This window comes from Hydra viridissima, unplaced genomic scaffold, assembly GCF_058129835.1.
Source record: "Hydra viridissima isolate aposymbiotic clone 2 unplaced genomic scaffold, HvirCarnegie_v1 scaffold_7, whole genome shotgun sequence".
Classification (NCBI taxonomy): Eukaryota; Metazoa; Cnidaria; class Hydrozoa; order Anthoathecata; family Hydridae; genus Hydra; species Hydra viridissima.
In genome coordinates this window covers 1,252,829-1,268,299 of record NW_028324306.1, presented here as the reverse complement: position 1 = coordinate 1,268,299, position 15,471 = coordinate 1,252,829, and the positions used below count along the sequence as shown (strand labels likewise).

The 15,471-nt window shown below is 28.7% G+C and overlaps 1 protein-coding gene and 1 long non-coding RNA gene across 8 annotated transcripts; one reads left to right on the top strand and one right to left on the bottom strand.

Moving 5' to 3' along the window:
• Positions 1-1,124: 1,124 nt before the first annotated feature.
• Positions 1,125-15,265, bottom strand: LOC145183895 (uncharacterized). 6 transcript variants are annotated; one of them, XM_090092801.1, is made up of 10 exons: positions 12,374-12,457; positions 11,974-12,186; positions 8,934-9,260; positions 4,421-4,474; positions 4,184-4,277; positions 3,969-4,058; positions 3,697-3,865; positions 2,703-3,085; positions 1,925-2,148; positions 1,125-1,791 (listed from the first exon to the last, which is right to left on the bottom strand). In XM_090092801.1, the coding sequence occupies exons 3-10, from the start codon at positions 9,099-9,101 to the stop codon at positions 1,543-1,545; spliced, it is 1,431 nt and encodes a 476-aa protein (XP_089948927.1). In that variant the 5' UTR covers positions 9,102-9,260; positions 11,974-12,186; positions 12,374-12,457; the 3' UTR covers positions 1,125-1,542. The 6 variants fall into 6 exon arrangements, with proteins under 6 accessions (XP_089948927.1, XP_089948926.1, XP_089948925.1 ...); XM_090092800.1 differs by having other exon boundaries at positions 12,420-12,457; XM_090092799.1 differs by having other exon boundaries at positions 11,974-12,110; positions 12,242-12,446.
• LOC149885530 (uncharacterized) lies at positions 5,360-5,930 on the top strand. Of its 2 annotated transcripts, none has more exons than XR_016454060.1 (2): positions 5,360-5,488; positions 5,785-5,930. It is a non-coding gene; the product is annotated as an uncharacterized LOC149885530 (long non-coding RNA). The 2 variants fall into 2 exon arrangements; XR_016454061.1 differs by having other exon boundaries at positions 5,427-5,551.
• Positions 15,266-15,471: the final 206 nt, after the last annotated feature.

The window sequence follows — 15,471 nt, the reverse complement described above, 5'->3', positions numbered from 1 at the left end:
GATATTTTTTTCTTCATAATTCCGCTTGCAGATTAAATATATATTGCGTCATGATTTCAACCCTCGATACTGTGGTCAACTAAACTAAAAATTACGCATCTGTTTTTGTTTTCCGTTAAAAACGAGTAATAAACGAATAAAATATAAACGTATATTGCTTTGTTTCAACCCTTTAAAGAGATTGCGCAGAATAATGATATATTGAATATACTTGATGTCTAACTTCGGTCCGAAAAGTGAAGCCGTGGAAGCCATTTCTAATTCGGGCAAAAAGCTTATCTACCTATATGACATTTTAAAACTTAACATTAGTATAGTGAATTCAAGAGCTGCGTATGGCTGTTCTAAAAGATACATGAAAGGAAAAGCATTCTCCAAATCTAAGATAAAACTCCAAATTAAAATCTGTGAAAAAATGTCATCAGGAAGTGACATTTTTTCACAGATTTCCAGTTCTTAACTAAGAATTTCGCAAAAAGTGGACTATCGCATTAAAACGTGAGAAGTTTACTACATCGAAGCACTCGGTTCTTTGCAGCAATTATTTTTTACTTATTTAAGTCATTATTAAAACGAGTTTTCGAAGTGTCTTTAAGTTATTGAGAAATTTAGATGCTCTCAACATTCATTTTTACTTTTATTTCGCACGTCATATATAGCTCTTGCCCTTATTACAAATGGCGGATTAAATTTGTAAACAAATAAAGCGGCTTCACTTTTCGTCCAATAAAATCCCGCAAGTTAGACATCTAGTATATATAATATATCATTGGTGCAGAACTGCTTCTCAATTATATCGGTTAACGTATTTTTCAAAAAATATTGTCATACCGAACACTTTTTTTTTTGTATGTTACGTCACACTCATGCCAGGTATTAAAAATTCATTTTTTTAAATTTACTTTCTCTACAATTTGTGTAATGTGGAGTTTTGATCTTATCTTTTGAGAATGTTGTTAACAAAGACCTGGTTCTTACAAAATTTTCAGATGTTTTTATCTAAATAGTTTTAATACCATAATTACTTATTAACAAACATGGAGCATTTTCTTTTTTTTGAACTCTTTTACATGAAATTTTACTGCTATGAAACGTTTTTAAAAAAAAAGAAAAAAAAAAAAAAATGACATCATGACATCATTCACTTAAACATACGAACACGCGAACGATAAAAATTCAGTTCGGTATAAAACCATTAAAATTCCGTTTACTATATTTACAAGAATATTTAAATGGAGTTTAAAATCCTTTTTAAAATTTACTACCCTCAATATGAGAGCACCTTTTAAGAATTTTGCGCTTTTACACTCTTTGGAAGTTGTGTAATATTTTAGCGTTTCTGTTTTCCTTTTTATGATTTAATTGCAGTTCTTAGCATCTTGTCTATAATTAAGCTGTTTTAAGAGCCGCCTTTTTTCATAAGTATCGCTCATGATTTTGTGATTCCGGTACATGGCGTTTATTCGCATATGATTTTTCCGTTCTCAATCTGGAAATAATCTCTTCTAGATTTTCTTCGTGGGGCATCTAAACGTTTTGAAATCACGTTGTGGAACCAGTATATATGGTTGTTTCTTGCATCGACGAAACTGCCAAATAAACTTCGTCATTTGGCATACGCAGAAACTCCATATCTCGTGACCAATTGGATTCTGTTTTTTGAAGTTTAACGAATGTCGTTGTAGCAACGTCATAGACATAAATAACTGGACTACAATCATAGTTTATAACTGCCAAGTAAGTAAAATTTCCAAATTTGTTACTCGTTGTGATTGTTGCAAAGTCTCTTGCCTGAAAGGAAGTAAATTTTAGAAGTCGAAAATTTTAAGCTTTACAATAATTTTACATAATAGTTACATCTTTGTTGCATTTGAGTTAGCTATATGGTTTTTTTTAAATTTACTAAAAGTGCATTTACACGTACCTTGCACGATGCAACTTTTTGCCATTCCTCAAACGTCTTTCCGTTCCATTTAAAAATGACGGATAGTGCAGAATCAAATTGCGCAACCGCCAAAAAGTGATCATTGCCCGCCTTGACATACGTCACACCATACGGTCGAATTTCCATGGGAAGGTTGGTAAACGGAACAAAGTTGCCATCTTTATATTCGTACAAGTACGTACACGGATCTTTGCTTGTTGTTCCTTAGAGAAATTAAATTTTAATTCACATATCTAATTTAACTAGCATTAAAAATAAAAACTCAGATATCTAAAGTTGTAATATAACAAGTATACATATGAATATATATATATATATATATATATATATATATATATATATATATATATATATATATATATATATATATATATATATATACATGATGCATTACATTTATGTATGTATATGTATAAATATGATGCATTATATTCATGTTATATTCATACATGCTATATTGATATATTTTATATTGACATATTATATTGATTGGTGACAATAAGGGTGAGAACTATATGTAAAATGTTTGAGAGGAAAATGTTTCGCACTTTTAAATGGCAGAAGACTTTATTTTTGTTTTGTGTCACCAAAGAGGAGCCGTAAGAATTAAGAATTATTTAAAGAAACTGTCAATAAATTATTTGCTCGAGCAATATTTTGAGACGATATAATTATAACTCTTTTTGCTATGATGCGTTATATAAGCGTGAGCTTTTCACACTTTGTAAAATAAAATTAAACCTTTAAAAACCCTTACCAACGATTGATAGAAATACACGGTTATCGATATGGAATGCTTCGATGTCCGTTCCAGTAACTTCAATTGTACTATGTTCAACAAACCCACCCGATTTCCACGTGAATATTGAGGAGGTGCGACCGTAAATAGAAACAAAAGCAATGAAAATATGTCCATCTTGTTGTATAGTCGTCACACTGAATGCTGTTGCTATCTCCAATCTTTGAAAAAGTTGAATGTCTTTATTATAAGACGAGGACATTTTATAAATGAACGAGTAGCCTGGTTGTTCTTTATTTCTCATGGCATTGCAAGCAATCACAATATACAACTCTCCCATCCATTCAAAAGAGGTCCACTTTCGGGCCAGCGGAACAGTTAATATAGACTTTTCCACAAAGCTAAAAAAAATATGTTTTCTTTGGTAAAATGTTTTGAAAAAACAAAAAGAAACTTTGCAAAAAAAAGAGAAAAGCCGGAAAAATTTGTTGTAAAGAATAAAAGTTTGAAAATGATGACGTTTAGATTCTGTCTTTAATAGTAAAAAGTTAATATACTTTTTAAAATATTTTCGCACACACCAAAAAAAAAACAGAAATTTAATTACATCAGATAAACTTGTTTTTTTTATGAATTAAAGAATTAAAAAGAGCTTAAATATAACGGCTAACGATAAAAACCTCATAAGACCTCAACTTATAGATAAAATTGCTGCTACATTAAATTTTTTTTTTTACGAATTAATTTGTTCTAAAGCAATGCAAAAGTAACGGTTGACGCATGTAGTAAGATAATTCTTGCGATAGTATCTCCATTTAAATATTCATATTTATACAGTGTGTTGAATTATGACTATTTACGCATTATTTTTTTCCTTTTTTTTAAAAAATGATTAACTTTTAGTGAGATTTTAAGTTAAGGAAAATAAATTTGCTTACGCGTTCTCTGCCCATTCAAAGAGCGTGAAGGTTTTTTAGTGAGATTTTAAGTTAAGGAAAATAAATTTGCTTACGCGTTCTCTGCCCATTCAAAGAGCGTGAAGGTTTTTCCGCTCAATTGAGATACTCCAAGATAGGTGTTTCCTTGCCATTGAAAGGAATGCAAGTCCCACGTATCCGTATACAAAGATTGTATTTTGCGAGTCTCGTAAAACTGAGTCACCTTCGGCAAATAGTCCGGTACTATAAGAGTATACATAAACTCAGATAGTGTATCAAAAATTTTCATTGCAAAACAAGACAAAAAGCTTCAATAAGAATCGTGGTTTTTACAGTCAAATTTTACCTTCCGGTCTTGTTTTTTTATCTTTGTTGACATCAATTGGAGAAATATCTTTAGTTGAAGGGGTTTCTTCGAATGGTTTCCCGTAATTACCTATATATAAAGGTAATGAATATTAACAAAAGTAAAGTGAAAAACATTTTTAAAATTTTTTTTCCTTTTTGCATAATTCATATTTATCTACAGTAGTTTGAAAATTTTTATATTCAAGAAGCTACCTAAACGAATGCAAAACAGGTTTGTTCCGTCTGAAGTTATATATTCGCCGGCAGTGCATTTTGGGAGTTTAGGAAAACCAATCCAGTTTTTTCCCTAAATGAAATAACTAATGTCAAACTAAATGAAACAGCTATGGTCAAACTATTTCTAGAGTTCTTTGCATGCATATTAATTTAATATTTATAATAAACATCATCAATGTGTTTAAAAGTTTTTTATAAAACTGAGTTTCTAACCTCGGAATCTTGCTGTAAGCGTTCAATTTTTTCCTCCAGATTTTTAATGCGAAGCTAAAAAGGAAAATAAATTTTATTTTACTTTGCAAGCAAACTAATTCCATAAGTTAACTCTTTGTTTTTTAATATAATATGAGCTTCAGAAAACGAAAAATCCATCTAAAATTCCGCCATTTTTTAAAAACTATTTTTTGAGTGCGCGTGCTTACTAGAAAGATGGTGTTTATCGTGTACAGAACGGGAGTAGCACAATAAACTGATGTACAGAACGGGAGTAGTACATTTAACCAATGAAACGCTATAAAACTTTCGACTTATCACGAAAAGAATCCTACTTACTTTAAGTTCGTATTTGAAATTTATTTTTTTATTTTTTTCTGAATTTTTGATTTTCAAAGGCGATTTCTCAATCCGACTTCTATCAACGATATTTTCAGCATTATCAATCTGACTTCTCTCAATAATTTTTCTAACGGCAGGGAGAGGCGTAGTAAAAGCAACTAAGAATAACAGTTTTATCGTCATCACTAACATCATTGCCATTTTTTTCTCATTAGCTATAACTACTACTTTTGAGTTTATGTTTCCATGTAGAGGACACGCAATTGATTAAAAGTCAAACTTTGTTGTTAGATATATGAACAGTTTAATTTATTTTCTTATCCGCTGAATCCGTCGGAGCACCAGAAAGATATCTTTTTCACTTGTAAAAAAATAACGTTGACAAAAAAACTGAACTAAATTATTGAGCTCTTACTGAGTTGTATTATTCATAAAACGCACAACACACAGGATTACGAAGAGTTGCAATTAAATTATATCTAACTGTAAACGGATCAAGATTTTTATCGTTTCTTCAATAGGGATTTCTAAGCTCATTTTAATTTGCTCTTTGATGTGAACTCTTCGTAACTATTACGAAATTTAATAACTTGCGATAATTAACCTATGCTAAGAAGCTACATTTCAGATTTTATGCAATATAGTTATAAAAAAAAAAACAACCCAGTATCAAAAGCTTTTCTACATGAAGCAGGAAGCGTGCAAAGAAAGAAAAATCTCTTAAAGGTATCCATGAAAATGACGCATAGAAGTTCGTTTAATTCTTTATTTATGAAAGCATTAACTAATGTGAGCTTTTTTATTCATGTAAAAACCGCGTTTGAATTATGTATATGTAAATGTAAAGGTATACGAAGTATTTATCACTAATGAAAGTGCTTGTTCTTCAAATACGAATTTATATATTATTAATTTTTGTCTGGCTGCTGAAAACATTGTATTACTTAGGGTAGTGTATAATATTCGCAGGGTTGTTTCAAAGACATTCTTACCGTCGAATGCTCCTTTTTTTTTTAACTTAGGAAACTGCCATTATTCGAAATCACAAAGCACACGAACCTAACCTAACGTTTATAGCATCGCTAACATCATGTTTCTTTATTGGGTTTCTACTGCGCTAAACGATTACTGTATAGGATTTACTTTTCGTCAATATTTTATTTTGTTATGATGGTTTTTTTTTGTATCTATATAGATTTCACCTAAACACTTGTATTAAATTTGTGCAAAACCAAATTTCACAAACTTCTATACGTTTGAAAAACCAACGACAGTTTTATTTGTAGATTTGAAAATATCAAGAACTTGATCGTTGTTTTTTTGATTTAAAAAAAATTGGGTAACTTTTTTTTGCGGATGTCTAATTTGAATGATTTTGCGTCAAGTTATTTTTTCCTCTTATTTTGATCAAAATCGGACGTCCCATTTCCATTAAAACCTTTTCTTTTTTTAAAGTTTTCATTCATATGAACAAGAGCTAAATAAGTCAAACCAAACTTGAAAAAAATATATGGACAAGTTCTTTTGAGGCCATATTAGTTGATACTAATGCAAAACTATGCTCAGCTAAGGGAGACTTCCTGTGAAGCAAATTTACAAAAACAAAGATATTAGTCTCAATCTAAAACTATAGCCTTCTTCCCCTCCCCCTCCCCCTACCCCTCCTCCATTTTTAACCTCAAATCTATTCATATTTTAACATGAATAGATTTGAGGTTAGAAATGGTTTTAATTGGCGTATAAGAGCGTTAAACATTATTGATAAAGCTATCTAATGCGCTCATATACAGAACTGAAAACAACTTGGTAAAAATGCCTATAAGTAGCGTGAAAATAAATACTCAAAAGATTTGTGGAAGATTAGTCGGGTTGGCTATGTAGTTCGTTTTAAGTTTTAAAGTAATTGAGTTTGACTAAATTTTAACTTGATTTGAATCTTGATTTATTTTGTTTTCGTGTTATCGAATTTTATTTTGTTTTTTATTTGATGGGTTCTGATGCCAACCAAATGTTTACCATTATAAGAAACTATAAATCATCTGACACTCGCTCGTGCGTCAAGTGTTAAAAGACACATTATAGCATCCAGATTTAACAGACTTATCTTTATAGCATCTAAAGGTCGAATAAACCTATTATAAAATGAGACATTAATTCTACAGACTAGAAGATCCAACTTTAAGAAATATCCAGATTTCATATTTAAGAAGAAACATCAAGTATTGTTATAAATTAATCATATTTTTCCCTTATGAATTAATAAAATATTTTTATTGAAAATAATATTTTTATTGAAAATGTAACTTTCAAAGAAATTTAAAAAATACATGCAGCTTATAAAAAATGAAAAAAGTCAACAAAAATATAAAAAGCCATTTAAAGTTTTAGTTGTACTTTTGTTGACGCATATGTAAATGATTTTTTGGTCGTTCTAAGTCTGAGCCTATATACTTTTTATAAACAGTCTGAGTCTATATGCCTTTTTATAAACAGTCTGAGTCTATATGCTTTTTTATAAACAGTCTGAGTCTATATGCTTTTTTATATTTTATTTTGATCTTTTTACCATGCTCCTCTATAAATACCACTCTTTTTATCTTTATATTAATTTCTTTCATTACCACCATCTCAGAATGATTATAAATATCATTCACGTTCTTCATAGAATTATTATCAACATTGGTCATCTTCTCAGTATCATTATCATTAATCGCTACTTTTGGATAAACTTATTATTATCACTATTTTTGGATAAAACCTCATTATTAACAACGAGAAACATCGCTTTTAACTTTGAAACTTTCCTTTTGATGACGACGATTATGATTAACATATTGATGAGATAATGTAACTATAATAATGAGATAATATAACTATAATGAGGACATTTGCTTTAGCAGTTTTTTATATCCTTTTAAATATGTTCAACATGAACGTCGCTACGATTGCGTCAATATTACTTTACTGCACGTCAAAATTTGCCTTGTCTGAAGATTTAATCTTTAGACTGACGACCTATGCTGGCCTTTTACGAGGTTATTTCTGTTATTCTATTTATTAATATACCTCTAATTGAAAAAGATTTTGAATCATTTTTTTTTTGCAAATTAAAAAGCATTGTATATTGGTTAAAGCAAATTGGGTTTTCCCATTCCATCAGATACCCGGTTATTTTAAAAAATTAACAACGTAACCTTCCATTGGATATTCCACACCCGGCCACAGTAAAGCGCTTGAAAACAAGTGAAGTAGTGTTCACGTCTGTCACATAAAGTTATTTTATGACGAAACGTCATTTTTTAAGATAAGTATAAAAACGTCAAGTTGACTGTATCAGACAAAAAATTTATATGAATTGTTAAACAAAATGAAAACGTCCTATTTAAAAATTATTCAAATATTAACTTAAACATATTGTTTTAAAAATCAAAAATGTATTTCAACTTAAATAACCTACTTTTAAAACGGTTAATAACAACGTATTTGGTTTGCATAAGAAATTAGAAAAACAAAATGAAGTTTAATTATTTACGTTATAAACGTAGACGACAATTAGATCTGGGATGTCTAGTTTCAGCTCATTTTTATTTTAAAGTATATTTAAGGTCAAAATAATCTAGACGCTAGTTTATCAAATATTACTTTACATTGCATAAACTTTTCGTAAGTCAATAAACGGGAGTCACATATTTTAAAACCTTTAAGTTATCACCCCCCCCTGCCTTATGGATAATGAAATATAGATTTGCTCTAAATCAAGTCTAAAGTAAAAAATATGGTCTAGCCTATGAGAAAATTTTGAAAGACAAAAATTAATAAATAATGGAAGAAAATCTTGATTAAAGCCCAACTTTAAAAATCTAATATTTTAGCAACAAAATTGTTTTCCTGAGTTCTTCAACTGTTTCGATGTTTAATATAGTTAAGTAATTATTTGTAAGCGTCCGTACTAAAATTTATATCCGTGATTAAGACCATATAGTTGAGTAATTATTAATTTGTAAGCGTCCGTACTAAAATTTATATCCGTGATTAAGACCAGATTGTAAATTCTAATTTACATTAAGCAAAAAGATATGAATATTGTTGAACACTATTATTTAATCAACATTCCAGCTTTTATGCTTAAGATATCAACCAAAAAAAAAAAAAAAAAGTGTAAAGAATGTACCTTTAATGAATCGAATTCACTTTCGCACACTTTCTTGCATGCTTTCTTCGTAGCTCTTGTTGAATTCATAAGGAAAATTAAGCAAAGTGAAATGTATATTGTTTTCAGCAGCAAATATTGTATACCAAACGCCATTATCAAAACGATTCGTACGAGTATTATAGACATTAATTTACAACGAACACAGCATTTGATTTTTCTACAGATAAATCTCTTTTTTTGCCACAGTTCGTTGATTTATACGCGTAACTTTCATGTGTAGTAAATGGCACTTCGTTTGGTCCGTCTTTAAAATGGTTTTTTTGTTAAGCTTTATTTTTTTTTGCCCTTAAAAAACAATTTTTTTATAAAAAAAAATTTTTACAATAAATTTCACTAGAACCTCGAAAAAATGTTACTAAAATTTTCTTGATTGGTTAACTTAAATCTTAATTGCTTGATTGGAATTTACAAGCTTTTGCTTTAGCTACTGTCGATTTCCGGCCGAAAAAAAGAATACATGGGCGAAGCATAATCAAAATGAAAATTTCTTAAAGTTTGATAAGATTTTTTTTTCCCATAATTATCCAACAACATAATAAAAAAGCAAAACAATTAGATCGAAAGAATAAAAAAAATTACCAAACGGTAATTAAGTAAAAAAAGTCTAATAAAATTATTTACTTTAAAATTGTAAAAATGTCCACCCTAATTCCTTAAGCACTGAATTGAAAAAGCATTTCCATTCTTTTAAAAATGTTTTGTAGTGTAAATTATGAAATACGGAGAAATAATTTAACTAACAAGCATGGAAACTAATTTCATTTTGATTATAAATTTGTTCCTAGAGCCTCTCAGTGAACAGTAGCAAGACTAACCGAAGGTTAACACTTCTGACAGCAAAAAAAGCACTGTAAACTACAAAGACTGCTTTTATAGAATCAACATTTTAAAAATGCAATGTAAAGAAAATTATTAAACAATTTAAAAAAAAATCAAACTTTATACTTAAAAAGATAAAAAAAAAAAATTCAAACTCTTTTTCCAACTTCGATTTTAAGGAAGCCTTTAGATTAAAAAAAAAAAAATTTCCTTTAGCTAAAACAAAAAAAAAAAAAAAGCGTTTTTCCTTTTTTTTTTTTTTCATATCCTATCGTTCATATACTATAAAAGGTTTAATTAAATGGATCATCAACCTTGTACTCTCGTATACAAAAATTTTAAATTAAAATAGTTTCTTTAAAAATGAAATATTTTTCAAGCTACTCTTACTACATTACTTACAATACATTACAATCCAATACAATACAATACAATTCATATATACATACATAACTTTCTTGTAGTAATATGTAATCAGTACTGAGTATCATATATTTATATAGAACCGGTTTTTCTCTCCTTTGAATGCTGAACAGAAATGTCTTATAAATACTTTGTCAATGAAGTATAATATTTTTTGGTACCAAAGTGATATTTTCTTTTTTTAAATTTTATTTATACAATGTATTCCAAATAAAATTTTTTTTTGAACAATTAAGCATGTCTAAGTGAATAAGTATAAAAATATTATTTGGACAATATATCTGAAAGCCATGTTTTCTAGTAATATTAATTTTTTTTTTTTTTTTTTTTTTTAAAGTAATTAATGAGGATTTATGCTACTTTATACCGAGGATTTCAACGCATTTAGTTAGCAGTTTGTAATAGATAAAATAGTCATTGTTCAAATCCACCTCTTTTCTAAATTTACTAACTTTTTAAAGCCATAATTTTTAAACAAACTAAAAAACCTTTTTATAAACCTTGAAATATAAGAAGAAAATCAAAAATATATGATTCATAAAAATGCAATATATTCATTTTGATTTCCTATTTCATTACCTTTAGGGGAAAACACAGTACATAGCTTTCACTAAACTTAGACGTTTTTTTATTTTAATTTGGTATGAGAAAAATTACAGGTACTTTTATACAGCTCTACTTTTGCTAAAAACTGAGTATCCATAAAATCTTTTTTTACATTACCTACAACAATAGTATAACTTTACAAGTTGCGTTCAAGTGAGCCACTCAAATACGAACCATTCAAACATGAAGCCTTTCAACAATAAGGATTGCCTGCTAAAGACGATCTTTCCTTCTACTTTATAAGCAGACATATTAAAATTGAAATATTTTAAAGGTATATTTATATACTATATTGAAACTTCATTTTAATTTTTCAATTTCAATCTCTTCAAATAAAACAGCAGATTGCACGGCTTTTTGTTTTTTCGCATGTATTTTATTTTCTAATCCAGCTTCAAAAAATCTTTCACCGATCATAAGTGGAGAAGCTTTAAAACATGTTGGAATAATAAGACTCTGTAACATTGAAGGCAATCCTTTGACGTATCACTGCTATCTTTAATTCTGTTGATACCTCTACAAACGCGCTTTTTTAAAGGAAAGACAAGATCACACAGTCTATTAGCTAACTCTGCGTTAGAGAGCGACAATTTCCGCGGATTAGCCTCCAAGCCAGAATTTTTAAAAGCGCTATATAGACGGATTGAATCTTATTGATACTGATATAAGACATGCACTGAGTCGTGACTTAGTTTCACACTGAGTCTGAACATACAGATACCGTTATACCTTCTCGCTAAATATCATTTTTCCGGTGTTTTCAACAGTTATTGAAGATTTTTTTTAGTCTTTGAAATAATATTAAGCGAGACTGACAGTTTTATTCTATTGATATCATTATGGGAAAAAGTGTAAAAAACAAAAATAAATTTTGAACTACATTGTATTAGCATTAAAAAGTTGATTAGCCTGCTGCGTTCGTGTGTTACTTGTTTTTGTATTCAATTTCTTTAAAGAAGGAATTTTTAGGCTGTTATAATTTGTTGTAGTTTTCGAAGATTGTTTTGAGATTTAATGAAATAGCTAAATTTCTAAATTCACCTACATTTTTATTTGTTAATGTTATAGATATATAACGTAAAAATATGTAATTAACTTTTATTTTTAACAATTTGGAAAGATGACAACCTAGTCAATTTTGAGTAAATACCGTATATTTCCTTATGTTTGGTGTTTTTTCGCATATTGACTGTTATCTTCCATCTTGAATGTAAAGGTAGTGGAGTATGTTTATGTGAACCACAGAAACGTTTCGTTTCGCTTGAATGATATCAGCCAAAAAAACTTCTATAATGTACAAAATTTGCGTCACTGACGTAAGTTAACGACACTGTCATGTTCAACAACACTAGCAACTTTTACACTAAATAAGCAAACATATAAACTATAAAAATGATCATGGAATTGTGAACACTGACTCAACTGCCAAAGCGTTTTCGAATTATTTAAACGAAAATTTACACGACTTGTGCTCAGATTTCATTTATAACTAATTTTTATATTGGGAGAAAACAAAAGTTTTTGTATTTCAAAAAATTTATTGACACTACGTCAAAATATTAGGACCATCTGTGAAAAAATTTTTCGAATCAACACCTTCGTGACATTTGGAATCGTTCGTTTGTTAAAACATTAAAAAAAATAAATAATCCCGAACAAAGTAACGGTAATTACCTTGCATTGCACGTTTATTTATTAAGTTATTTTTAACTATGGTTAGGGTAACTTATCCAAGCTTTATCTCCCTAATAATGATATTATCACGTTTAGATCTACAGTTTAAATTTTTATCTCATTTTGAAAGCAATCGGTTCGTTGTATAAAACTTCACAAATTATTAAACAAACTTCAAATTTAACTTTCTCCGCAGTTTATTATGCTTTTAAAACCAGTTTTTTCGCATTCCTTCATTACGACATCGCCATAAATCTTTCTTTCTCTCTGGAATACTTAACATATTCTACGATTTCTTTTTTCAATATTTGCAGAAACAACTTAAATATGTTTGCTTAAAAACACCTGCGAGGTGAAAAAGACATTTTAACAAAATTCATTCGTTTTTTTTTTTTTTTTTTTTTTTTGTATTAATATTTCATTCGACGTGGCAATAACGATCTTAAGTTCTAAAAATATACAGGAAAAACAAAAAGTACTTACCTGAATTAACGTAACCTCCAGTATCGTAATACTACGTTCTATGATTTTTAAAACACGTAAGTATAGCAAATTTAAGACGCTGAAACATAAACTTTTATTCCTCTTTTATGCTATTTATATTTGTATTTGCATAAATTATATATTCATGTAAAGTTTTTTTTTTCAAAAAATCTTGTACAACGTTGTTAATTTGCACCTTAACACACTATAGTAATAAATGTAATAAATAATACTCGTTTATTCTCTCTTTAAGTAACTTAAAAAACAAAACCACTTAAAAGACCATTTGTTTAAATCCAACGCAATAGCGCCTCTCATCAGTTTTAGAATAAATCTCAGTTACACGCTTTGCATTTAAATACTTAAAAATCAATGCCGTTTCAACTGCTTACCTTTAAATAAGCTTTTAAAACTCAATTGCAATACTTCATAGTTTTGAATAATCGAGTTAGATAAATATTAGGGGAAATGATTAAAGTTAATTACGTTGGCGAACAATCAATAAAAAAGCCAAAGTTACTTGAGTAGTAAATTTTGAGAAATCGCCTTTTTTTAAGTTTGGCTTCTTGTCGAAAGAAGAAGAAGAAGAAAGAAAAATCAAATAAAAAAAAACAATTCGATTTAAAAAAAAAAAAAAAAAAATTTTTTTTTAAAGATTGTTAAAAAAACATAAATTTATTGTTATGAACATCAAAACTTTCTTGAAAAATTAAGTTTGAGAAAAACTTTTTTGAAAAATTATATCGTATTGGGCTTGTTAAGACTCAACTTTCATTCCTAAAGCAATCTTACTGAGTTATATATTTTTTTATCGCGAGTTATACAAATATCAAGTTTGAAGCAATTACTGCGTTAATTAATTTCTGACATTTATAATGAACCGGACAGGTTCGATAATGAACCGGACAGGTTCGAAATATAGTGCTCAAGAGAGTCATTTGTGAACGTAAATAACAATTTATGAACAGATTTTAACCACTATTTGATATTCTATGAACAAATTCTAAACTCTATATTATATTTTATCAATAGATTTTAAGCTCTTATGTAATACTTTATCAACGGATTTTAAGATGATGTTTTATGCACAGATTTTAAACTCTAAATGACATTTATTAGTAATTATTCAAAATTAATGCAAGAACCAAAATGTTTTATTTTGTTAGTGCTGCAGCTCTTCGCGTAAATTTGAAAAGAAAATTCTTCAGTTCTGGAAGTGTGTTTTGTGTTCCACACTTTTATAGAATTACAAAGAGTTTAATTAAGAGTTAAAACCTCCTAAAATAGGATGAAGAGAAAGGTGGAGGGGGTCGTAAGATTTATTTTTGTTGTTTTACAGAATGCAATTCTTACGAACTGAGTTAACAAACCTTCAAAGACGAGAAAATGCCCTTTGTTATTTTCAGCAGTTTTTTGAAACAACATTCACCCTCTTTAAATGTAACTTTAAAATACTTTTCACAACATTTGAATAAAAATTGTTAAATAAAACTGCATTCATGAGTAACTTTATCCATGAGATTACCCCCTGAACATTTCAAAAGTTTTCTGATTGATCTGATTCTAAACTTTCAAAACCGGGGTTTTATTTCTTCAGGTTTTTCCAAAATTGCTTTAAAATTGATAACGGTATTTTGATTAGGGTTTGATAACTTTTCTTCCCAGAAATTAGTGGGCGGATATTTTCATCTATCATGTAATCGAGGTCATAAAGCTTTTATCGCAGTAAATCACGATAAACAAAGTTCATAAGAAATTTAATTGCAATTACAAAAAATTATACATAGAACAGGTGAAAACACTGCGTGTTTACTCTGATAAAAGTATTGAAATGACGTCATTAAATTGGATAATGATGACGTAATTAAACTTTGTTCAATTGGCTTTCTTCGTCACAACTTTACTGCCAAAAAAACTCGAAACGGAAATAAAAAGAATGAAAAGTCTTAAATATTCAAACAAACCGGAAGAATTTCGAACTCAGATTAATATCCTAAAACCGATGCGCCTGACTAAAGCATGTATCTTTCGCGCCTGAACTAAATATCTTTACTCTGATTGGAGATTTCTATTTATAAGTTTTCATAAAAAAAAAGCAAACAGCCCCATTTTCTACTACAGCTCTTTTCCGTTGCTGCTTCAACTACTACCGAGAGAGACAAAGGCTATAAAATTATACAAATGAATGAGAATAACAATTGTTTGGGTAAAAAATACCTTTGAATGGTTACATCACGAAGAGAATCTCAGCCCCAACAAAACTATTCTAGGTTCGTTTAGCACACAAATTTTTTCTTTAATACAAGTTCAGGATTTGCTTATAAACAAAGATAGCGTTAAAATGAGACTAAATACCACGTGGTTTTTGTATAAGTTTTTAAATTTCTAGATAAAAAAAACCAGTTAGAAATTCAGTAATCTATTATTAATTAGTAACTTTTTCAAGATAGAAGGCATGGCGCTGTTGTTCTAACAAAGCGAGGAAATGCAA